Here is a 26,838-nt window from a genome sequence, read left to right as displayed (position 1 = left end):
AGCCTACAAAGCTACTGATCTTTAACGATGTCTTAGCATTTGAGGAAGATGAATGAGGATAATGGTTACCCAAGGGACAGTCAGACTGCTGATAACCAGTTACTGGGTATAGTGGTGGAAAAGAGAAAACACGCCCATGGAAGCCTACTCAGAGCAAAACTATAGAAAATGCAGAATGCTACACCAAACAGCAAGGGGATACTATGCATTGTATCTTAGAATAATTAAAGAAGGACGCCTTTTAAAACACAATCAACAACGGTGCCTCTCAAAGGATTAAGCATGGACCAGGGAGAACAAGATAAACAACCCTGGAGCCTGAATTCTGACTTCTGCTTCTCTTTCATCTGATAGCAAACTAAGGAAGCTATTTTTAAGGCTTCTCTCAGTAAACTCCTGTGAAATAAAACAAAGAATCAGGAGGAAAAGACCTGCTCATCGGTACCTCAAATATCCAAGCAAATGACCTATATAAGCCTTTTTCCCCATGAAATCATATCTGGTATATAATGAAGAGAAATTATTAGTAAAGTTTTTGTGTACATTATTCTCCTATGAGGAGAACTGTGAAATTCAATACATGATGCACGCTACATTGGTATTTAGATTCATCCATCAAATCGCACGGCTGAATTTTGATGGACTCTGATTATCAATATTACTATGTTACCACATTGATATATGTGATAGGGAGCTGACATTTAAGGACCACTTAGTAACTCATAATATAGACAACACATGAAGATAACCGTTTTCTCTACAGAGTCTCATCGTTAACTTTTGGGAAAGGGCATATACTTTTTAAGCATTGTCAAATACTTGTCCTGCCATGTTGTCTGTGCAGAATGGTAATGAGTGAGGGACTAGAAGTTGGCAGTGGACTAGTAATCCATGAGGGTGCTGTCTGAAGGCAGGATTGGCTTCCTTTTACTCTAGAATATTCTGTAAAGAGTCATGCAAAATGAATGAAGAAACGAATGATTCACTGCATGCCGATGGGAGATCTCCATGGGAACAGGGCTACCCTGGGATTCTAGAGAAGGCTTTGTATTTGGTTTTCTTTCTGTGCACTATCAGTCTGAGAAACACAACCAGATACTCCTGATGGGCACTGGAGGTTCAAAATGGCCCTAAGGAAAGCACTGGGGATGCCGTACCTGAGGAGTGTACAGGACAGAGATGCAAAGCCACCATGTAAAGGGGCCCAGAGGGCTGCTCAATGGGGCCCAGAGCAGCCAAGAGCGAACACAGAATTTAGTAAGTAGTTACTCGGAGTTACCAGTGGGAGGCAGATTCTAACAGCATGGAGGGTAGGCAGCTGCCCAGCTATTGGGCTGCCGAAGACATATTAAAATATAAAGGTTGAAAAAAAAAGGAAAAGCACTGATATTATAAATTGATTTCACTCCGTTACTTAAACTCTGAAGCAGCTTCTAAGTTAAATATCTTAAATTAAACATGACAAACAAATGCGAGTTTATACAGTTGCTATAATAAAGTTTTAATCTGTTGAATTTTCATTAGGTTATGAGTACATTCAATTTCTAAAAGCAAATATGGTAAAAGCTAGGAAGAAAGGAGGAACCGTTTGAACTATCAATCAGAAAGAATGATAAAAGCCCTGCCGGGCTCTGTAGAGATCTAATTAGATAAGTATCTCTCTCATTTCACATGGGAATACAGAGAAATACAAAATGCCATGGCGAAGATGAGCTACCCTCGTGTGCCCCAGAACATTCTACTCAGGTAGGCAATCACCAAGTAATCCCAGTAATCGCTAAGTGCCCGTCACATAGCCAAAGCTCTGAATATTTTGATGGAATTCAGCAAGCTGTTACTTGGGCACTGATGGGTTATTTCAGTTGAGTTTTACTTCAATTCTTTCAAATCGCTGGTTTGGCGTTAGACACATAGCTCACTGGTTAAGAGCAGCTGATACTCTTGTAGACTCCTCAGGTCAGACTCCCTGAACCCCCATGGCAGGTCACAATCATCTGTGACCTACAGCTCCAGGGAGTATGGTGTGCAGTTCCTACCTGCCCGGTGTGCATGTGACATATATAACATACATATGCAAATACTCATATACATAGAAAATCTTTTAAAATTATCATATTATTTTCATTATTCTTCCAATGACAGTGATTAGCACTAGATTCCTCCTCAGACTGTATGCTAGACAAAGCAGTGTCATGAAGAGCTAATGGATGAATGTAAGAGCAGCGCCATGCCCCTGCTTCTGCCCCTTGCTGAGCAGTGGGACAGTTCAGTCCCCTTGCTGAATACTGCCATGAGTGGCACTCATAGAGCCTGCCAGCCTCTGCCCAACTACATTTCAGTTTCTCCCCAACTATGTCATCCCCCTGCATACAAGCCAGCATTCTGTCAATGTAGCTTCACTCACCTAAACTTTTCTAATGCCTTCAATGTCTTATTAATTAATTTTTCCATTGAAACAAGTCTCATATAGTGCCAGCTGGCTTTCAATTCATTTTGTATCAAAGAATGAACTTGAATTTCTGATTTTTATGTTTCAATAGTGCAAGCCCTGGGACAGCAGATATACACTAATATACATGTGTGCGTAGTAGTACAGATTATGTGTTTCCCCATCATACCTAGAGGCTGGCAGTCACAAAGTTTCCTCAACTGCTATCTTATTTCCCTGGCTCCCACCCAGGGAGCAAGGACTCTAGCAGCTAGCTCTTCACAGTTAAAACCATGAGTGTTGAATTATCAACAAGAGAAAGGCATACAGCAAAATGTACAGTTCCTCCTTTCCTCCCAAGAAGACCATAGTAGCTGATTAGGAAAATAAAAATAAACCAAATTAAAACACACACAAGAAGAAATTAAAACACACAAAAGATGGCAACTTAGGTGAAAGGTAACTTGCTTTCAAGTGCATGAAGGTGTAGTGACCTCTGCAGACCATTTAGCAGTTCCAAGTTACAGTGAGAGGATTTGAATTTGGCAACTTGGACAAGGCTAAGCACACAGAGACACAGACTCTAAACACTGTGAAGATGAATCTGACAGCTGAAAATAGGCGATTAGAACTTTGTGGAAAAAGGAACTGCCCAGTCAGTTTCTTCTCACCAGCCCTCTCTTCTCTAACAGCGTATCAGCAGGATAGATTAAACTGGACCAAATGGCCTCAAATGGAAAAAGTAAACTTGCAGCAGGAAATGGGGAGCTCTGCGAAGAACGAAGAGGATCCAGTGAAAGGGGTGTGACCTGTGCGACCATGAGCTCCTGTCTAAGGTGAACTGAGGACACCATCCACCAGTTATGAGTTTCTGAAGAACCAAAAATACATCAGTGACATTGATTTCAGAGAGTTTCCGGCAGAAAAAGGCCAGCCCTAGGCCCACATAGCACTGTATTAGTGACCTTTCTCAGTACGATGACTTGTAGTGGACAAGAAACACCTTCAGGAAGGAAAAGTGTACTGAGACTCATGGTCTGAGGGTGGGGAAGGCATGACTGCAGAAGCAGCTCTTTTTGCCTCTTCACCTCCTCAGAGCAGAGACCTCAAATGCTAGGCTTTCTTTTTGTTTTGTTTTGCTTTTCTTCAATTGAAGACCCAACTCAAAGTGATGGCACCACCCATATTCTGGGTGCGTTTCCTTCCCCAGTTGAACTTCTCTGGAAACTCTCTCAAAGAGGTATGTCTGTTAGGTGACCCCAATTCTAGTCAATTTACAATGAAAATCAAGCTTCGAAGATATATGAACTGAAGGGTCAACTGGTCCCTCCATTCATTATAACACACTTACAAAAATTAGCAAAGAGACAAGTATCCCTCTTATACCTGAAGGAAGTTTCTATTTGAAACCAGAAAAAAAAGAAGCATGATCAATTATATAATGCATATTTCATCTATAAATTGTACCATCATATAACATATATTGTGATATGCATCTTCATATTTCACTTAATTATATACATGTCAGAGTGTCAAGCTGACGAGGAGTAGACTTGTGGTTGTTAATACCGATTGTCAATTGAGAGTATCTACAATTATTTTGTAGGCAACCCTCTGGCCCTGTCTGTGAGGGACTATGTAGATCAGTGAGATGAGGCGAGAAGAAAGTGCACCCTAATGTGCATGGCACCATGGCCTGAGCTGAGGACTCAGACTTCAGGGAAGGGGACAGCAAGCTGAGCATTCACCTTCGTCCCTTTGTCGCTGGCTGCCTTCTGACTGTAGATGGAATGTGTCCAGTCACTCTATGCCCCTGCTGCCAATGCTTCCTCGTGATTGAAACACACGCCCTTTCTCTTAAGTGCCTTCCTGTCAGGAGTTGAAGACAGCACTAGGATGGTAACAAATGCAGATGGTAATGTGATTTGATTAATTTCCATGGTGTAGTGCAGCTGGAGATGGCTCAGCTTTTAAAGCACTTCCTGCTCTTCCAGAGGACCCGAGTTTGCTTCCTCGTATTCACAGTACATGGCTAACAACTTCCTATAATTCCAGTTCCAGGGGATCTGACACCTTCTTCTGGCCTCTGTATGCAACTGCATATCTATGGCATATACTCATACAGACACACATATACAGAGATTAAAAATAAAACTTTAAAATGTATATATACATATTTTTAACATGATGTATTCCTGAAAGATGGCTGACTTAAAAAAAAAACAGTACAAAACATTCCTACATTTAAGGCTTAGGGGACATACTGCAACAGAGTCGTATGATTGTAAGAGTCAGAGGATCAGGAACTCTGCTGTGAGATTATGTTTCCTAGTAACATCAGAAGCTACACCCATAACATTTCCCTAACATACAGCCAGGTGGTGAGGTAAGAAAGAACATCGAGGAGCTTGGACAGGGAAAAGCTTACAGAGGCCTCAACCCCACATAAAGAACTACATACAACCTAGTAAATTTGGGGCAGGATATGCGGTCCTCTCCAGGGAAGAGCGCAACAATTGGTTGTCCATTGCCAAACAGTCAACCTGAAGACATGCACACAAATAACATTAAATGGACTCAACAATTCATATTTAGAAATGTATGTATGTATGTATATATGTATATATGTACGTACATATGTATGCCAGCAGTAACAATTAGTGATAACAAGAGGCCATAAATTTGAAGGAGGTTGGGGAGGGATATATGGGAAGGCTTGAAAAGAGAAAAGGGAAAGGAAGAAATGATGTAATTAAAATATAATCTTAAAAAATCAGTATATATGATACGTAGCTATGACGTCTTTGAGCATTTGGTAAACGTTTTTCATATGTGTTTCAAAACATTTTGAAACCATAAATAATTAGTACTATGTACAAAAGCAAAGGACCTAAAAATTAAATGTGATTAGAAAGTCCAAAAGGTTATGCAAAAATGATTTATAACCATGAATTCTATCTGACTTATTAATGTTGAATATCTTTAAGATAGTCATGTATAAACCTGTAATGCAGATTCTACACAGGGAGACTAAGATAAAAGTGGGATGGGACAAGGTTGGCAGGAGGGAGCAAAGTCTTCTTCCTCTAATACCCATTTAGTATATAGTCTCCAAACAGGGTCAAGGGTGCCTGCATGAACAAGGTCATAGGTCAGCTCTCCAGTGCAAGTCCACCACTGTAATACATTGATAGCTAGCAAGACAACAAACCAAGTGGAACCTATGAGGTAGCTAGCATTGCCAGAAGAATTGAGAATGCACAATTGCTCCTGGGAGATTAAAGGTTAAGGTTAGCCACGAGTAAAGTAGATCTCTGGTCCTGCTCTCCACACGTAGTTGTTAGTTAACCAGCTATGCCTGAAATGAGTTTTACTGTCACAGGTTTCCATCTGGAAACTGAAAGGAATAGTTGAAAGCTTAGATGAACTAAGTTAGACATGGAGCAAACAGTGGGAGAAGGAGGCCGACTTGGGGCTTCCATATGTTCTTGTTAATCATAGCCCCTACTTTAAAAGGCAAAGCGTTTTATATTCAGAGAGATGATTTCTATGTGAATATATATGTAACTTATAACATAAGCAGGGATGAGGTGATGGCTCAGCCACACAGTGATTGCTGCGTAATCAAGGCACATGGGTTTGGACTCCTACCACAGGCATAAAAAGCCAGGCAGGCTCATGCATCTGTAGTCCCAAAGCAGGGAGGTAGAGACAGGCAGGTCCCTAGAACTCATGACAAACAAGTCTTAATGAACCAAGTAACTCCAGGTTCATTGACAGAACTGTCTCTAAATAAATAATGAACAATGAACGAACGAATGAATGAGATGAAGACTCTTAACAATGGTCTCTGGTTTCATAAAAGAATAAGCATGCGTATGTGTGTATAAGATGAATACACACACACACACACACACACACACACGTCTATGTATACAAGATGAATATGTATACCATACACACACCAAAGCATTAAAGGGATTCACCTCCATGTGACTTCCTTAATTTACATATTTCTAGATTAAAACACAGAATCATATTGTACCCATGCCTTGCTCCCCCCCCCCACATAATATGAAAAATTCTTGAGCTAAAAATTCTAATTTCAAAGACAGAGACAAAGACAAAGTCATTCCTTAAAATCAAATATAGCATCTTCTATCTCATTGTCATAATCCACTGCACTCTTGGATGCTACAGCCCAATAGAAACATGAGGCATTTAATTTGGTTGACTGACAGATCCAAAAGGCAATAAGAACAGTACTTTCAACATTTATATGGTTTTATATTTCCCAAGAATTTCTTGTAATCATCTCATTCCGGTCTCCCAGGCCAGTGAGGCAGTGGATTACACCAAGGTTATAATAATATCATGAAACTTAGTCTCTGTGACTGGCAACTTATAACTCACTCAGGAATCCATTTGGGGGCAGCCAATTACATTGCCAACCGTGATTAGAAAATTAGGTGAAGTTTCACTTGTTTTAGAAATATTTAGCAGGAATGACTACATACATATTTATCCTATATATTATCATTACTACAGTGTGGTTAAATATATTGACTGAAATACACGATTTGTCTCACAGAAATGTACTGATGAAGGACAAGATGTAAAAATTATAATACACTTTTTATCCTGACCAATACAGATGCGGATGCTCAAATCTAACCATTGATCACAGGGACCCCAATGGAGGAGTTAGGGGAAGGACTGAAGGAGCTGAAGGGGCCTTATCTGGCATCAATGGGAAGGGAGGCCCTTGGTCCTGTGAAGGCTTGATGTCCCAGTGTAGAGGAATGCTAGGGTGGTGAGGCAGGAGTGGGTGGGTGGGGAGGGGAGCATCCTCATAGAAGCAGGGTAGGGGGATAGAATAGAAGAGATCGCAGAGAGGAGATTGGGAAAGCATTTAACACTTGAAATTCAAATAAAATATGCAATGTTAAAAAAGACAGAAAGAAAACAAAGCTTCCCTTTATCATTCCAGGCATAGCTCATGGGAATTTTGGTGTCTTGGCAGTGATCCTACAGTTTCACAACCAGACAAGGCTACTGACCAAGAAAGATCTCAATCATAAATTTTCTGCTAAAAGTTTTTGTAGGCAACAGTCCTTAGGTGGGACTCAAACATGAAAGTATAGCAAATCTCTTCTGACTGAAATATAGAACTGAGTGTTGCTCTGGAGTGTTTTAAGTCATATGACACAGTGTAATTCTTTGTACCTACTGTCCTTGCAGAATTCTTGAAAGCGTCATTGTACGTTGAAGAATTATATGGTGAGTCAAAGTTTAAGAGGCCTCATTGGATATGAAGGACTACAAATTATGGTGCCTCCTGGACCAGGTGGGTCTTTCTCTGAGGTTGTCTTTACCTACGCCCTCCGCTCTGTTGCTTCCCACTGTCAGTAAGCCAGTCGGAGCACGCATTATTTGCGTACTGCTTAAGAGCTGTTAGAGAGCTGCAGAATTTGACGATGAATGCTTCATATCTTTCTTGGCCTTATGACTGCAATAGTTAGAAAACATGCAAACAACGTTGACAGAGAGGTGACTGTTGTAGGGCAGTAAGTCAAAATCTCATTCTTGGCACTGTTTTTTTTTTTTTTAAAGGGGACTCATTCACTTTAGTAGAAGGGAAAAGTGAGTAATGACTAGGAGTTGGGAAAATGTATGTCAGTGTAGATAGTGGTATGATGAAAATGTATTCAATTCAATGAGTCATGCCTTGTGTCTTTTTAAGTCTTCCTTGAATGTAATTATACAGTGGAAGGTGTCGGAATAAAGCTATCAGGAGAGACAGACAAGGCACAGGCACCTGAGTGAGAACCAAAGACACTCAAAATATTAGAGCTACACAAAAGACCCAACGTGGGCTGGAGTATAATATTTTATAAAGTGTTTTGCTTACATTTTAGAGTTACATTAGTAGTAAAACAAGGCCAATTTCTTGGCAGTCTTAGGAGATAGTAGAGAATGTGGTAAAATCAAAGGGGTGCCGAGAAGGCCGCCCTCGTGAATCTTGGCTATTTACTAAGCATAGGACCTCGTTAGCTCACTTAACTCTGCAGTGCCCTGTTTACTGCACGGCATGATAGGGAGGTAACTAAAAGCATAGCAGGGCGTGGCTGCACTCTATGGCCAATGAATGAACCTACTATTACTATTATTATTGGTCAACTTTTCAGAATAATATAGGCCTCACACAGAACAAGTAATGTTCAGGGTAGGGGGTAGAGCAAAGTTTATTTGTGGCTCTTACTCTTAAAACAATGGGAAATAAGCCCAAGTCTTAAGACATTTTATTGTGCAAATAAAAGTTCAAGACAGAAAGATCAGCATAGATGCCGGCAGAGCACTGGATACTGCGTGTGTGTGTACATATATGTGCGTGTGTGTGCGTGTGTGTGTGCGTGTGTGTATGTGTGTGTGTAAATGTGTGTGCATGTGTGTATGTGTATGTGCGCGCGTGCTTGTGTGTGTGTGCGTGTGTGTGTGACCATTAAGCAATATGAAGCTTAATAAGCAGGCGATATTCATTATAACATATTAAAAATCAATTTTAATGAAGCCATTTTCCTATACAGTATGACTTGCACAGATTTCTCCAAACCACCCAGCTGCTACAATGTTAAATAAATTCATTTGAATCTGAAATCAGACATGTAATGGAGAAGGGGTGATTTAATATGCAATCTCATTACGTTTGACAGGCTTATTTATAAATGATCTACCCCACATTTTGACAGGCATAGTTAATATGTTAATTAGCTTTAAAGAAGATGATGATAGGAAGCGCTTGACACGCCATAGTTCTTTGCATACTGTGTTGGGGGACAGTGCGGTCGATACCACCAGCTCCCTCTAAAGCACAATGCCTTTGATGAGATAATCATTTATTAACAGTAGATGATTTGGTTATCAGACATTAAAAATTAAACCTGTAAAATAATCCCCAACTGTGTTCTGCTTTTGAGAAAGTGTGCAGCTGCAACATAAGTCTGGGCATCTAAGAAGGAATAGAAGCTTATTTAAAACAACGGGCTCCACGGTAAGAGCTGAGCTCTTTAGCAAGTGAAGGCCACACAGCTAAGCTGCCCGCACACCCTCACTTCCAGTCAGGTGCTTTTCAGCACCCCGTGAGTCTCTCTCTGGCTTCGAAGCTCAGCAACGCTGTCCCGTGCTCTGGCTTTCAAGGCACTACGACATCCAAGAATTAGCAGACTGTTTACAAGAGGCAGTGTTCAATTTGATTCTGCAGCTTCAGTCTTCATTTACGAAGGGAAACAAAGGTATCAAAACTACCTTGATGGAGGTCTCAAGTCGCGCTTGGCGTTCCCACAGTGCCTTGGTGCTGGAGACCTACAGGAGAAGCTCCCAACAGTGCCAGCTCTGATTTCTATCCCATGCCGACAGTGTCAGTGCATGTGTGTCTTCATTAATATTTTTAGTGCCTGCGGCCATTTAACACTGCGTAGGGATCATCAGTTCTTAGTTACTGCCCCGCAGCCCCGGGACAGTAAATGAACTGTAAAAATAGCCTGGAACTCTGTCTACCTGCCTCCTCCCCGGGTTAATATTTGTATTTCTTTTTGGTGCAGCTGAGCCATGGCTCGATTACAATCCCATTTCCAGGTGTCTGAACATCCTGCATCAACGCTATTGATTATGCAAAAAAAATCAGTGCCCTGTGAACGTCCCTCCCATGGGAAAGACACATGCATTTTTACCTGACTTAGAGCAAAATAGCCACACAGCTTTTAGAAAATTGCTTGGAATGACATCAGATTCAGAATGACAGGCATAGCATAGACGCAATTTTTGGGACTTGGAAATGAACTGAAAATAAACACGGGAGGCTGCTCAACCCTCACACATTTGCTCGCTCTTTCTGGCAATGAATAATTTTGGCAGGGGAACAAGAGGGCACTTGGGGTCCACTGTCTTTCATCAGTTTTTCCCCTTCCTCCTAATAAGAGACTTCTTTATATTCTGCCACCATGGCTCTGTTCGAAGCCAACTGGCAGCCAGTGCCCAAATCATTACTGATACACATGGGGTAGGGTCAGAGTAGGGAGTGAAGTTGGACAGCTCAGAAAACAAACAATGCAAGGAAGATTTTACCAAGTCAGAGACCCCGCTACTTGAACATGTTTCCTGCTACACCCTGTGTGTGTGTGTGTGTGTGTGTGTGTGTGTGTGTGTGTGTGTGTGTGTGTATGTGTGTGTGTGCTGGCATATTGTGAATGTGTCCGCACATGGAGATCAGAGGTCAGCTTTCAGTGCTGTTATTCACTAAGCTCTGTCCCTTTGAGGGAGGAGGAGGACAGTTCTCTCACTGGCTTGGAACTCTCCAATTGGCTAGGCTGACTGCATGGTGAGACTTAGAGCTCTGCCTGTCTAGAATATTCACAGTTATACATTGGTTTTGGGGACTAAATCCAGGTCGTCCAACAAGGCAGTAACCCAAATTCTTAAACACCCTTGTGCTTTTGTGCTGTACATATGTGTCGGTGTGTAGATGTGAGCGCAGGCACAAATGTGTATCACGGTGAGGCCAGGTCAGTGGTCTTTGCTGCCCACCTTCATTTTTGAGACAAGGTCTGTCCCCGACCTTGGAAATCACTGATTTTCTAAGTTGAGGTCCAGTGTCCTGCATGTTGCCTCATCCCCTCTGCTGGGGTTACATACATGTGCCACCATGGTAAACATAGGTCATCACGCTTACAAGAGCTTCATAACTGGGTCATGTACCTAGTTCCTTAGAGAACATTTTTTTAAAAACATTTTCCTCCAAAACTGAGCCAGAGGCACAGGAAGAAAAGCTTCTTAGGTTCTGAAGGATATAATCTTGACTCAATTACCAAGCAACTAAGACAAACTGGCTCTACACACCATAATTATTTCAAAACCACATTTTGTTAGTAGAGACCTTAGCTGGGCTCACTAAAAAGACTATGAAGTATTTCCTCATGCAGAAAATAAAGAGGAAAACATTTCATAACTTGAGACCGTGATATAATTATTATTTGCACAGCTAAGTCTCAACTAATAGCAGAAAGCAGCAAGGGATTAAGAAGGCAAGTAAAATATACCTGGAAGTGTGCACTGGCCTTTTTCTCCAACCTTCCCCCATTAGAACTAATGATCTAAGTGTCTGTGTTGCTCAAAGATAGGCCTATCCTTAGGGAAAAAATATTAGCGAAATAAAGAGTAAATGAACGTGAAAGCGCCCATGTCAGGAAGTGTGCACGATGAACAGATGGATCAACTCAGCACTCAAGGACAGGTGGCGATATTTATTCCTGGGACCTTAGAATATCATTAAATATGATTGGGTTTATGAGAGGTATATAAATTTATGATAACCAATCTCCGGGTGTTTGATTGCCAAGATTCTTTTACAGTGCTATGGAAGGCTATATATCTACAACCTAAGATGATAACTACGTGCTCATAAGATGCTGCAGATAGTTTCTGGGGCTCCACAGAGCAGCAAGCCCCACACCAAGGGGCATCTTAATCACACATTTAAAAAGTCCCCATGTTCTCCATTGCCAGGAGCCCGATTGTTTTCTTGATGTCTTATTTTTATATGAAATAGTCCAGGTAAGAAGCTAGGACTCATTAGTGTCTGATTTTTAAAAGCCAAGATTGTCGGGGGAGAGCCAGAAGTAAGAGCAGCAAGAGGAAAATAAATAATACACACTGAAGTTTTACTGAGGCCGTAAACATTATATGATCATGGAGCTAAGTTCTAAATACAGCAGCGTAACCATTCAGGAATGACGGCCCTGTTATAAAACAGCCACAAGCTTCATGAATTATTTTACTTCAAACTCAACTGTGAATGTAGAAAAGGGGGAAAAATCATGCTCAATACCCTTGCGTGACTCTCTCCCGGGTGTTAGGAGTAAGATTCGTTCCTCACATAAGCAGGAATACAGAGTCATTTGCCAGTGTGAACGAATATGTAACTGCCAGTCACTTTAATTCATTAAGTATTTTTAACCGCTGCTGAACTACTGCATGAAACGACACAATCCTGACATTTTCTATATATTTTTAAAAGCCTACTAGTATTTAATTTTGGAAAATTAGTATCAATAGCTTTCCATCAAACCTATTACCAGAGCTTTGTAGTAAATATAAACATTTGTCTTCTAATTCTAGGTCCACTGCTCTTTGATGATACCCACTTCCTTATCATAAAATAAAACTATAAATTATGACCTCACAGAGAAAATTACAGTGCTGACAGTCAGACAAAAAAGCCTCTCTGACCTTGCCCATCAAGAACTATTACGAGGCACCATCTGGAGCAGACTCTGACGAGTCCCATTCCCAATCAGATTTTAAAGAGACAACAGTACAGCCACACACAGGCAAGACTCCTGCACCATTAATCTTTGTCCAAACTGTTAGATGTTTGTCTAGGTTTGGCCCAGACAAATCGTGGCACACAGATTAGATAGGGTACCCATTTCTCACCACATGTCCAGGCAGGTGGAGTACTCTGTAGAGCCCAGGAGAACGTCTGGAGGTCTGTACCACAAGGTAACCACTTCATTGGAGTACGTGTGGCTAGGGACGGATTTTGCTCTTGCCAGACCTGTAGGTTACAGTAAACATAAAGAAGTTAAGTCAGAACTAAAGGAACGTGTGCTTTAAATTCAAATGGTCCATTTTAAAATTCTAAGCAACGCTCAGCACTACTGTAATTCAGATTTGTGAACACAAGTCCTAGGTTAGCACAAAGTTTGGGGAGAACATATGTAGACTGTATGTTTTGAAAACATGCTAATAAACATCAAGTAATCTGTGTTGCAAATAAAGCATCAGTGTTGTGGTTCTAATAAAATATCACTAAACAAGATCACAGCAACTCTAGAATCTCCTGGCTAATTCAAAGTTCTGTTTGGTGCTGTGAGTCCCTCATCTGTAAGTCGTACCAGTAAGGGTTCTTTGGCCAAATAACTCACAGAAAAGATAAAGCCAAAGTGTCCCAGCTATCCAACTGATCAATGCTACTAATGGCTACTGAACCTGTAATACGAAAGTGCAGTACTTTTTCTCAAAGAGCTTAAGCAAAAGTTCTTAGGATGTGTGTGTTTCTCAGAGATTCACAGGGGGCTGCACACTGGGGAGGTCTATCTGAAAACCAATGAGCTCTGTAATTATAGAGCAATGATCGAACTGGCACATACAGAGGTGGAGGGCAGATATCATCAGGCTTCAATGGGGAAAAGGCAGCAGTGGTATTACTTAAACTGAAAATGTATGTGCAATTTGACCTTATAACCATGAGTATTCACACTTCGACACAGACTGCATTTGTATGTCCTCAGGGGTTCACCTCTGGAGTGTGAGATTATCCGTTTTTAAGAAGATTTTAATTATATGTACAGTGGTCTATGTGCATGTGTGTGGGAGCCTTCAGGACCAGAAGGGAGTGTCAGATCTCCAGGAGCAGGAGTTACAAGTGTCTGAGAAGGTCCTGATGTGGGTGCTGGCAGTCAACCTTGGCCCTCTACAAAGCAGTGTGTCAGTACATGCCCTTAACTGCTGGGCCACCCGCCCAGCCCCTCCCATTTCATGATATAGTAAGTTTTTCTGAGTGTGTTTCCCAGGCTGTATGAAACGACTGTCTAATTCTCTTTGAAAAAAAAAAAAAGAAATGCTTATTCACGGTACTAATGATTGAACATACACCCTCTAGCGTGTGAAGAACGCCAACGAGCTACATCCCTAGACTAATACTTTGAAAATGATTTATTTTTATCTTGGTTATGTGTATGTGTGTGCACACTGTGTTTGTACAATGCACATGCTCTGTACACACGCCTGTTAAGGCCACCAAAGGGGCACTGACCCCTTGGAGTGGAGTGGGCGGTACGGGGAGTTGTGAGCTTCCTGACTTGGGTGTTGAGGAATGAACTCGGTGTTTTGCATGAGTAGCAAGCATTCCAAAGTGCCGCACCATCTCTCCAAAACCTCCAATTCATTTAAAGGTCATATATCTCACAATGGTGTGTTCGAAAGTAAAAAAAAAAAAAAGGGATAAATATCAATCTGGATGTCATTAATGACAGATGCAATATGGTAGACCCGGAATGCTCCCTTGTGGCCCATTTGTTAAAGACCAGCTCAGTGGCGAGAGTGCTACTGAGAGTTGCTGGACCTTGGGAAATGGAGTCTAGTAGAAGGACGTTGGTTCACTGGAGTTAAGAGGCACAGTCTTGAAGAGGGTATCAGGATGATAGCTGTCCTCTCTGCTCCCCAGTAGCTTACAAGGTGAGTGACTTTATTCTATCATGGACTTTTTGCTGTGATAATTCTGCCAAACCATAGGTCCAAAAGCAACAGGACCAAGTCATTACCAACTGAAACTTCGGAGACCATGAACAGAAAGAAACCGTTCCTTCATCTAAATTGAACACCTCTGTTACTTTTTCCACAGTTACGCGGCATGCCTAGACCATGAATGGAAAGGATCTTTTATTTGTGTTATGCTAAAAGTGTAATATAATACAAAGCTTTTGCCATGAACCTACTTTAACGTGTTCATTTCAATGATCTTTTAAAATGATGCCAGTGATGTTTGGGAATATGAACTTTTTCCTGTTTATTGCCCATACCTGTTCATTTTCTGGATTGAGGGTAAATTTTAAGAATAATATGACAAGAGGTAAGACAACGAACTAATGATTAATCCAATTATCATTATAGTCAATTATTCTACAGTATAATGTTTACAGTAAGGTAATGATATACTGAATATATATATATATCCCATACAAATATGTATGATGCAAGAAATATATAAATATACTCCACTATACATACTATCTATTTTGCACACAAATCAAAGTATGTCCAAGCACAAATCCTATGTGACACAATTTTTAACCTACAAGGTCTAATCTTACTTTAAATCATACAAAACTGTACTATGGAGAGTGTCTGAAGGATTTGGTAAGCCCATCAAAGGTCTGGTCCTTAAATAACTGCACTTTCATACAGAAACCAAAGAGCTAAGGACAGGTCTGGACATAGGTTCCGCCTTATCCCATATGTGGCTGTCAAGTCAAATGGGATGCCATCCACACCGGATGCTCCTGCTTATCTGGAGGCCTTATTATCAGACAGCCAGGAGAATGGAAAAACTGAGATTTCCTTTGACAGATTAGACAACCAGGCTTGTTATTAAATAGAAAGTGATATCCTAAGATGAGAAAAAAAATAAAAACCTCCAGAATTCCCTAAATATAATATAAATCAAGACCATCACATGTGATTGCAGTTGAAATGTGAATTGGGAGGTTGGATAGGTATTTGTGGAAAATACAAACAGAAGCTCCCATGCTACGCTATTTTCTCCCTCCTGACATACTTAGGTCAAAGGAAGCCACAGTGTTGACATTCAAAGATGACTGAAATGCACCTGTTGACTTTGAGAAAAACTACAGTGTCTCCCAAAGGAGCGATGAGGATGAGTTTTCAATGTATAAAGAGTTTTTAGAGAGAGTTTACTCATAGACTTCCATATAGAAAACAAGGCTATTTTAGTTCAGAATGCAATTTTTTCAACCACTTTGAGAAGCTCCCTTATCACCTTTCACGAATATAATCAGTTGAAAGCTGTTAGATCTGAAGGGGTACCGTCCATTGATGAACAAAACGTGTTCACTCTGAAGATATTTATATTCGTTTAAGGAGAGAAATAAATCTTAACTTTTTTCAGGGAAGATCAAATTACTTGAACAATGGTTCATTATTTATAAAAAACAAGAACACCTTGAAATATGACTTTCTAGTGCCATTTTCCCCGGATCGTTTTGGTAAAGACAATGCTGTGCATCTGTAAGGTTCACGAATCAAAACCTGCTTACTCATGCAAAATTTATCAAACTGCATCTTCCAGCTGAAGGAAAACTGTAGGACAGGATTAATTAGCACAGCATGTGTGAAAGCTTTCTCTCTGTGTTCCCTGTCAGTTGCTATGGTTACACTACAGGAAGAGAGCTACACTACCTTTTATAAAACATGGAGTTCATGGGTGATTATCAAAACTTGTATTAATGTTTAGTCGGAACTGAAAGTTGAAAAGAAATGTGAGATGCCAACCGGATGAAGTTTGGCCTGTACAGTACGACATGGCTGTGTTTGTGCATCTGGAAGGGGGAGGGGCCTGTGGGCCCCTATAATGGCTCTCATAGCAAATGGATGCACACAGCTTCTGTGTTGCCACTTCTAACGAGGGTGGACCTGAGGGTAAAGAAGAATGTTCTGCTATTCAACAACTACTGCTGGCAGTTCAGGGTTGGGATGTCATTATTTCTATACGATAGAGGTAAAGTTTTGTAGCTAACAGTTTTCTAAGAATTCCTTTCCCCGGGTTTATAACATCACTAACTCAGAGATAAGACCTGCTGCCATGTTGAATTCGGTCAAAGAAGAAATCCCAGGACATCTTCTCTATATGTGTATAGCTAGATGAGCCAATCAACACCAAATAATGGACACTCTACAGCTCTTAATTGTTCTCTCTGGCGAGTTACAACCTGCTGGTTGCTTTTCTCACTTTAAATTTCTTCCTTTGCTTCTTTTCTACAGACTAGTTAACCAGGAATGACAAGGCGTCCCTCTGGAACTTTATTTTGTTCGGCTCATACTGGTTTTGTAATGGATATAGATTTAAATCAGTATCTTGAAATGCGGATATTCATGAATTGAACACTTGGTGTTTAATGCAATGCTTGGAGGCCAGGCTTTTAGGAAGAGGTGGTTCATGGGAGCTTTGCCCATGAATGGATTAATTCATGGACAGACCTGTAAATTCATGACACTATTTGTAGATGGTGGAAAACCTGGATGGAGGGCTTAGTTGAAGGGACTGGGTTTCTGAATGTATGAATTTTCTTCCTGTTCCCCAACCTTCAGCAGTGACATGAGCAAATTGGCTCCACCACGCACTTCGAACCTCGATACCCTGCCTCATTAAGGCATAGCAACACGGAGTCACGCACTATCGACTTGAACTTGAACTTGAGGTAAAATCAGCCTTCCTTTCCTTACACTAGCAGTTCCTCACAGTGCTGAAAATGACACACAGAGTGGTTCTCAAATGCACACAGTCTGTTGGGCATGGTGGATCATGACTTGCTTTTCTGGTTCTTTTATTTTAAAATTCTTAACATGTTTTCTTATACAACCTTCTTTTTATTTTATTGGAAGAGGATTTTTTTTTTCTATTGTGGTTTCTCTTACTCCACTCTTCCTCAATCGTCCCCATCTCCCCCCCATACAGATTCATATCTTTTATGTCTCTCTTTAGCAAAGAGGCATCTAATAGATTTAAATAAAATAACGCTTAATAAAAGAGCCTGAAACATAAACAAACAAGATGGAGAACAACAAACCGAACACAAGAAACAGAAACCCACTGATTCACACCTTCAGGAATCCCACAAAAAGACAAACTGGAAGCTAAATATGTACACAAAGAACCTGTAAGTTAAAAAAATAAGAAATAAAAATTAAAAAAGTGAAAAAGAATGCTCCAACAGGATATTATGAGAAAAGGAACCTCCAAAGATATCACTGAGTTCACACTGTATTTGGTATTTACTGCTGGGAATGCAGCTACCTCTAAGTGTAGTTCGTTTCCCCTGGGGGACTCCCTTAGAGGAAACTAAATTATATTTGCAAATGGTTGTCAACTGGAGATTTCTTCTGGGTTAGGGAGGGGCTTCTGCCCAGTCTTTCTGGTCTAGGACTCTATGTGGTGCAGACACATGTAGTCTCTGTGCACGCTGCTTCTGTCTCTGGTAATACCTGCTTTTAATTCTCATTCACAGGCAATTTCTTCCAAAATTTAAACCTTCGATTCATACTTACACTTAGTTCTCTCCAATTATTCACCATCTAATCATTTTAAAAATACAAAGATCAGGAAATCATGTTTATTTGTTTATCCTAACAGTTGACTTCTAGCTTTCATTTTTAACAAGAGAAACATTCATAAAATTTTAAAACAGATTTTTGTGTTGATGAGTTTTTTTGGTTTTTTTTTGTTTCTGGTTTGGTTTGTTTGTTTGTTTTTGTTTTCTCACCAAGTTGGCATAATCCCGAGTCATCTGGGAAGAGGAAACTTCAATTGAGAGAGGAAGATAAGCCTCCTATATTGACCTGTAGTCAAATCTATGGGGGCATTTTTTTGTTGTTCTTGTCCAATGATTGATGTTGGAGGAGCCAGTGTACTGTGGGTAGGGCCACCTCTGGGCAGCTGGCCTTGAGTTATATAAGAAAGCAGGTTGAGCAAGTCACGCATAACAAGTTAGTACTCTTCCTCCACCGTGTCTGCTTTGGTTCCTGGCTCCAGGTCCATTCCCTGCATGGCTTCTTGCTTGAGCGTCCTACAATGATGGACGGTAACCTGGATGAAGGAAACCCTGTCAGTGGTGGGCTGTAACCCGGAGTATATGATGAAATGCTCCCTTGCTTCCTGAAGTTGCCTTTGTCATGGTGTTCTATAGCAGGTCCAAAAGAGTAAACCAGGACAATTTCCAAAGAGTAAGAATGCTCAGGTAATTGAGTTTAAATTCAGGACTTTATGAAGTGGAAATTTCTGGTTTCTTTGGAGATGCAGTTGTGTTATGTGATTTTTTTTTTCTGGAAACTGTCTTATGAAGGATGTCTTGCCGAAGCAAACAAGTGAGAGGATATTTTGATGAGAACAGACATGTGGTGTTTTTCTGGAAGCTGCCTAGAAAAAGGGCATGCGATGTTTTGATTCAACAGACACCTGAGAGAACAAATGATGTGTGTATAAAGGGTATAATTATAACTCAACAGACAGTGGAGGAGAGCCTGGCTTCTGTTCACCTTGTCACTATTTGCTGGTCTTCATTTGGTTTTTCGGACACTGGTTTTCGCTGATGATGCTCTGGCATTGTTTCTCCTTGCTTTCCTTCCTGCTCATCTGTTGTTGTGACTTCCTAGAGGGAAAGGCACTAACGAACTTCCTGGGATCTTCTGATAGCTTCTTGTCGCTTCTAGGCGAACTGGCAGAGCCTTGCAGTTTCTTCTGTATTGAACTGCCATTGCTGGTTCATGAATGGTGTTTGTTTGTGACTGAATCGAGCCACCACTGCTGATTCACGTGAACTGAACTGCTGGTTTCCTGACAGTGCAGATTGGAATTGACCACAAAGAACTATTTCTAAACAAGTCCATACTCACCTTTGCTCTATAACCTTTCTTTCCGTGACCTATAGTGGATGGTGGGCTAGAAGGAAGGTTAAAACATTTAAGAACCTTTATTAAAGGAGGTTTTGAAAAATCTAAGCCTACACCTTTTTAATTTTTTCTCTTGTATAAAAAATAAAAATTCATGTTTTCTGAGAGGTGTTAATTGAAATGAAATTAATAGATATAGTAAGGCCCCTTAGAATGATTGGGCTAATTATTGTTTGGCAAACTCATTGTTATGGATTGGCCTACGTATTAAGCTAAGTTTCACCTGAAGTGGCAAAGCTAAATGCCTGGAGTTACCCAGGTAGTTATATCTGCTAAAGTTCCTAGGGCTCTCTGGCCTGTTGTTGTTATTGTTGTTGTTGTGTGAGTTTGTATGAAAAATGAGAGACCTGAAGTCCGAGGTCCACAAACTGGACTAGTTAGCACCTGTCATTCCAAATGAAGCCTTTGCAAAGCCTGTACTCAGATGTGACAATGGTTGGATTTTCACTAAAGTGCTGAGTGAAGTGGCTGGCAGATACTCTGTGACCCAGAAAACTATTTTGCTGAGAATCTGACAAACTACATAAGAGAGGTCTGCTGATACTTGGGGAAGACTATAATAGCTTCAGTGCTCATTCAAGTCATCTATTTCAGTAAAGCTACAGAAGTAATCCTAAAAATTTTTCGTATACATCCTAATTCCTCAAAAGCTTTCACCAAAGCAGGTCTGCATCACTGATCCTGTCCCGTCTGCATGAGCAGAGGGTGCAGGAGCATTTGCACAGCTCGCTGGCTTATGTTGCTAGATTCTGTTTCTCAGTTCCTAAAACTCAGTGTTATTTTAATTCCAGATGACAGCACCACATAGCAAATTAATGCCCTAATCTGAGAAAATTGGCTGTTCTGATGGATCACATGTCTATAGTGGCTTGGTATCAACTTTTATTATTATTATTTTTATTAAGATTTTAGACTTGATATAAATTTGTCATAAAGCAGAGAATAACCTTAAAGTTCTGATTGGACCTCCATCTTCTGAGTGCTGAAGTTACGGTTGTGTAACACGATGCCTGGCTTATGAGATGTTGTGGACCAAACCCAGAATATCACGCATACTGAGTAGCACCTCCACCATCTAATTTTCATTAACATTTTTAAAATTAAATGTTAAAGACAAAGTTCATCATAAAAATCTGTTTTAATTGAAGGCATACACTAACTCATAACTTTTGAGGCACTGGCTTATATAATTTATAATATTACCTATACATTATTGACTATGCATCTGAGTATATTAAACAAAAGATATTTTTTGGTAAGTGTGAGATGACTCTACTGGTATGAGTACTTTCTTACGAGACTGATGTCTTCAGTTTGATCAGTTTGATTCCCAGAAATTACATGGTGAAAGGACAAAATCAATTCCAGAAAGTTATTTTCTGACATCACATATATGCTAGTGTACACACACACACACACACACACACACACACACGCATGTGCATGCATAGGTATACACACACACACACACTTTAAAGGATTATTTATTGAAATAGAACTATAAGGTAAAAAAAGAAGGGCTATAAATCAAAAGGAACAAGTCAAAGTACTTGCAGAGGATGTGACCGGATGCAACAATGACTTTAAAAAGTGTACCAGGGAACTCCTACAGCTGATAAACACTGTTAGCAAAGCACATAAGTTTAAAAAAAAAGACAAAATAAAACAATGAAAATGGAAACAAAATGTAACAAAAATAATAGCAGTTACCTATCCACTGAGATGTAAAGCTGTCCAGATATATTAAATGAAAATGTATAGAACAGTAAGAGATAAATAAAATAAAATAATTTGAGGTAACTGTAACCAAGAAAGTGAAAGACTTGTATGATAAAAATATCAAGTCCTTGATGTGCCATAGTCACAAGGGAAACTGTGACCCTCTCAGAGAAGGGGAGAGGGGATGGGAGAAGGGGCTGTGAGGGGGAGGGAAGAGGAATCGAATGAATGAATAAATAAATAAATATCATCTTTGAAGATATGAGAAGAAAGATCTATCATGTGCACCGAAAGGTAGAATTAAAGCAGGAAAAATGGTCATTATAACAAAAAAAATCTATTGGTTTAAAGCAATTACCCTCAAAATTTCAATATAATTCTTTAGAGATTTTGAAAGGCCAATTTTCAGTTTAATAAGATAAAAAACTAAAAATCAAAAATATAAAACAACACTGAACAATTTTTTTAAAAAATCCCAAAACAAATAAATAAAAAAACTGCTGGAGGTCTTATTATTCCCAATTTCAAGTTGTTCTACAAAACTAAGTAATAAAAATAACATGGTATTGGCATAAAAGCAAACACATTGATACGGGGGAATTAAATTGAATACCCAGAAGTAAGTCCACACACCTATAGACATGCGTCTTTTGATATACAGGCCAGAAATACAGATGAGAAAAAGAAAGCATCTTCAACTAATGCTGTTGGTCAAACTGGATGTTTATATATAGAAGAAGGCAAATAGATTCATATTTACCACCCCGTGCAAACTCAACTCCAAAATGGGTCGAAGACCTCGACATAAAGCCCGATACAGTGAATTTTACAGAAGAGAAAGCAGAGAACAGCCCTGAATTTGTTGGCACAGGAAAAGGAATTCTGAACAGAACACCGTTGGCACAGGCACTAAGGTAAACAATAAATGGGACCTCATAAAAGTGAAAAATCTTCTCTAAGGCAAAGGATACCATCATTTGGACAAAGTGGCAGCCTACAGAAAAAGAAAAGATTTTTACCAACTCCACATCCTGTAGAGGACTAATATGGAAAATATATAAAGAACTCAAGAAACTCGATATTAAAAAAATAATCCAATTAAAAACAGGAAACAGAATTAAACAGGGAATTCTCAATAGAGGAACTTCAAATGGCTAAAAGACACTTTTAAAAATAAAAAACTATGCTTAGTCATCAGGAAATGCAAATGAAAACTTCTGTGGCGCTTCATCGTTCACCCCAAGAACGGCTAAGATGAACGAACACATCGAAGCTTACGCTGGAGAGGACGTGGGGCAAGGGGACCCTCGTCCACTGCTGGGAAGAATGCACACTGACTGGTGGGGCATTTTCTCAGAACGGTGAGACCCGATCTTAGGATCCAGTCACAGCAATTGCGTATGTCCTCAAAGGATGCTTTATCCTACCATACGGACCCTTCCTCAGCAGTGTGCATTGCTGCATTCATAGCAGGCAGGAACCGCAAACAGCTTAGATGTCAGCCAGCAGAAGAGTAGATAAAGAAAGTGTGGCACTTTCACACAATAGAGTATTACGGGGCTGCCAGAAAGAATGACGTCATGAGATCTGCACGCATGTGCATAGAACCAGAAAAAAATCATCCTGAGGTAACTCAGGCTCAGAAAGATAAATGTGGTGTGTATTTGCTTATATGTGGATATTAGCTATTAAATAAATGGTAATCAGGAGACAATCTGTAGACCCAGAGAGGTTAGGTATAGAGGTAGGGACTAGAGGTGACACATGGATCTCCCTAGTAGGGGAAAATTAATAGATCTTTATGGGTGGACTGGGTGCAGGTAGATGGGAATAGGAGGATCGGGTGTGGAAGAGTAGGGAATAAGGAGTTGAGGGAGGGAATGTGGGGAGAGACCCTAGAATTTAGGGACATTTGAGGGGTGGTATGGAAACCTAGTACAGTGGAAACTCTAAAATATATAAAACACAATCTTAATGGTGTCCCCAAAGAATGAGAGAGAAGGAGTCCAAGCTGGACATCTTCTGTCACCAAATGGAGCTTCGGGTACTAAGACTGGGTTGCATCCAATCTAATTGCTGGACAAAGGGGTGCAATGCAAATACACAACCAACCAAGGCTGCTGCAAAGGCAGTAGGTTGCTCTCCAAAAACTGATAGCAGGGAGCCTCTGACGATGAAGACGACACCCGCACAGCTCATGGACCGCGGAGAACTGGAGTTGGTGACTCTTCTGCTTTCTCTCGGGGCTCTCGTCCTTCTGATGGTTTGCCCTGTCTAACTTTGATGTGATGGTGTTCGTTTCATATTACTACATTTAATTTTGATATGTTGTGCTGTTATCTCTTAAAAACCTGTTCTTTAATAGTGAGAAATAGAAGGATCTGAATAGATGAGGACGTTGTGAGGGATGATGTGGAGGAGAGAGGATAAAATATAATCAGGACATATTGTACAAGAAAAGAATCTATTTTTAATAAAAGAGGAAAAATTAAAAAGATATTTATTACCACCATGATATTAAAAAGTATGCTATACCGAAAGCATGATTTGCATGGAAGGTAAAAGCCAGTTCGTTATCCTCTATCTATCTTCCTTGAAATAGCGGTATATATACTTTACTTATTAATGCATTTATTTTTTAGCTTTTAAGATAATTTAAAAATTAAGAAAAATTTATGAGAAAATCATTTTTACTTATTCCCTATAGTGTTTTCTTTTTAGAGCAGGGGAAACCAATCCTTTTGTTTTCTGTTACAGTAACAACAAACCTGTGACTAAATAAAATAGAATAAAAGAACAGAACTCTGGTGGCTGAGGAGTTCAAGTGTACGATATTTGGAATTAACTAGGCATCTGTAGGGCTTTTCACAGGGCATCACAACAGACTAAAATGCCTCACATGGAAAGCAGAGAAAATAAGTAACTTTGAATCCCTTCCCTTCCCTTCTTAAAAAGATGCTAAAGCCATCGCAGAGGCCAACCTCTCATGATATCATCTAGCTTAATTACCTCTTGCCAGTACCACATCTACACATTAACAAGAGAAACATAAGGATTAACACTCAAATGTTTTAACTTTTTAGGAATGCATTCAAGTCATAGCATAGTCCTTACTGGGTCTTAACACAGACGACTCAAAATTATAAAAACACTAAATATGTTACTGTATATACTATAAGGCAAAACTGAAAATAATTAATAAAAACAATCATATATAATCTCTTCGGCATTCTTAAGGGTTTGAATAAATTATATCACTTAAAGGTTGCTATGAGAAGTGACCAGCACAGTACAATAACACCAAGGGAACTGTAGTGGCGTGCATGCCCTGGAAATAACCAACAGCTCTCTAATTGACTTAAGGTCCACTCAACAAGAGGGAAGTCAGGCCTGGTATTGGGTAGCCAACTACCCAGGACCCAAGAAGTCACGGATGTCATAAACCTAGAACTACCACTTTACTCCATAACAGGTGCTCCACAACTTCATTCTAATTATCTGTCCGTAAACATACAGATAAGTGAAGTCTTCAGCCCGCATCACTTCAAGCCTGGGGATGATGTCAATCAAAAGATGTACTCTGCAACAGACAGAGTCCATTACAGAAAATCATAAACATTAAAAATACAGAATTATGGAGTTCAGGCTCAAACGAAACATGTACAAAATATACCTGCACTCAAAACTCAGGGATTATTGCTGAAGAGGGGACAGAAAGAGTATAGTAGCCAAAAGGTCAGAGAGTTTTCTTTGAGATTGCATCTCTTAGGATTACCAGCAACTACATCCATAAAGTCACGAACATGATTGACTGCATAAACATTCAATGGACACGAACATCAACAAAGACATGTTAAAATTAGCAGAAGAAAGACCACAAGTCCTCAGTCCTATTCAAAGAACTATAAACAACTGAGGAATGCTGAGAGCAGGAGAAATAGTTTTCTCTAGCACACCAACTGGTCATCCAATTCTTAATAGCCTGAAAACATACACACAAAATGTTAGCATTCTGTCTAAGCTCCACCCCCACAGTTACCTGGCAACAGCCAGGTATGCTCCACCCCACAGCTAATAGCCAACAGTCAAATATGCCTGACATTATAAAGGAGGCTGCTTGCCCCCTCCTCATTCTCTTGCTCCCTCTTGTTCTCCCTTGCTCTCACTTTCTTTCCCTTGTCCCTTCTCTCCCCACATTCTTCCCTCCTTCTCTTCATGTGCTCATGGCCAGCCTCTACTCTTCTATTCTTCTACTTCTCCACTCTCTCTTTCTCTCTGCCCCTATTAACCTCTTAACTCCCCCCAACAATACCCTGAATAAACTATTCTACACTATACCATCATGTGGATGGTCCCTCAGGGGGAAGGGATGTTTCAGTATGGGCCTGCTGAGGCACTGCCTTCCCCCAGAACTCCACAGAACATATCCCCCCTCCTTATCTTTTAATAAACACAACATTGGTGATGAAACCTGGGACATATCCTCTCTTTATCTTTTTATAAACACATTACAAATGACAATATAGAAGTCGAGCAGGTTGCATTTATGTATTAGTGACAAAAACAGACACTACGTCAAAGTAAAAGTCTGGAACGAAATTTTCCAAGCAAATGGTCCCACAAAACAAGCTGGAATAGCCATTCTAATATTGAATAAAAACAACATTAATCAAAGTTATCAAAAACAATAAGGAAGGACACTTCATATTCATCAAAGGAAATCCACCAAGATGAATTCTCAATCCTGAATATCTATCTATGCTCCAAATGCAAGGGCACCCACATTCATAAAAGAAACCTTACTAAAGCTCAAAGAACAGAAGGGACCTCACACGATAATAGTGGGAAACTTCAACAACCCACTCTCAACAATGGACAGATCATGCAAACAGAAACTAAAGAGAGACACAGAGAAACTAACAGAAGTTAAGAACCAAATGGATTTAACAGATATTTATAGAACATTTCATCCTAAAACAAAAGAATATATCTTCTTCTCAGCACCTCATGGTACGTGCCCCAAAACTAACCATATAATCGGTCACAAAACAGGGCTCAACAGATACATGAAGATTGAAATAATCCCATGCATCCTATCAGATCACCACAAATTAATGCTGGTCTTCAATATCAGGAAAATCAACAGAAAGCCCACAAACAAATGGAAGTCGAACAACACTCTATTGAATGATAACTGATTCAAGGAAGAAATAAAGAAAAAAAATTAAAGACTTTTTTAAAATTAATGAATGAAGGCACAACATACCCAAACTTATAGGACACAATGAAAACAGTGCTAAGAGGAAACTCATAGCTCTGAGTGCCTCCAAAAAGAAACTGAAGAGAGCATATATCAGCAGCTTGACAGCACACCTAAAAGCTCTAGAACA

General features: G+C 40.0%; 1 protein-coding gene across 9 annotated transcripts in view; it reads right to left on the bottom strand.

Annotated features, from left to right (window-relative positions):
* Cdk14 (cyclin-dependent kinase 14) overlaps window positions 1-26,838 on the bottom strand; it is a 582,117-nt gene that overhangs the window by 238,151 nt on the left and 317,128 nt on the right. For all 9 annotated transcript variants that reach the window (XM_087657963.1, XM_087657960.1, NM_001395582.1 and 6 more), the window contains 1 exon segment: window positions 12,920-13,040. In XM_087657963.1, the coding sequence (XP_087514089.1) occupies window positions 12,920-13,040 (121 nt within the window).

Source organism: Rattus norvegicus, chromosome 4, assembly GCF_021556685.1.
Source record: "Rattus norvegicus strain SHRSP/BbbUtx chromosome 4, alternate assembly SHRSP_T2T, whole genome shotgun sequence".
Classification (NCBI taxonomy): domain Eukaryota; kingdom Metazoa; phylum Chordata; class Mammalia; order Rodentia; family Muridae; genus Rattus; species Rattus norvegicus.
The sequence above is the reverse complement of the archived record's forward strand: the minus strand, read 5'-3'. Positions and strand labels throughout refer to the sequence as shown.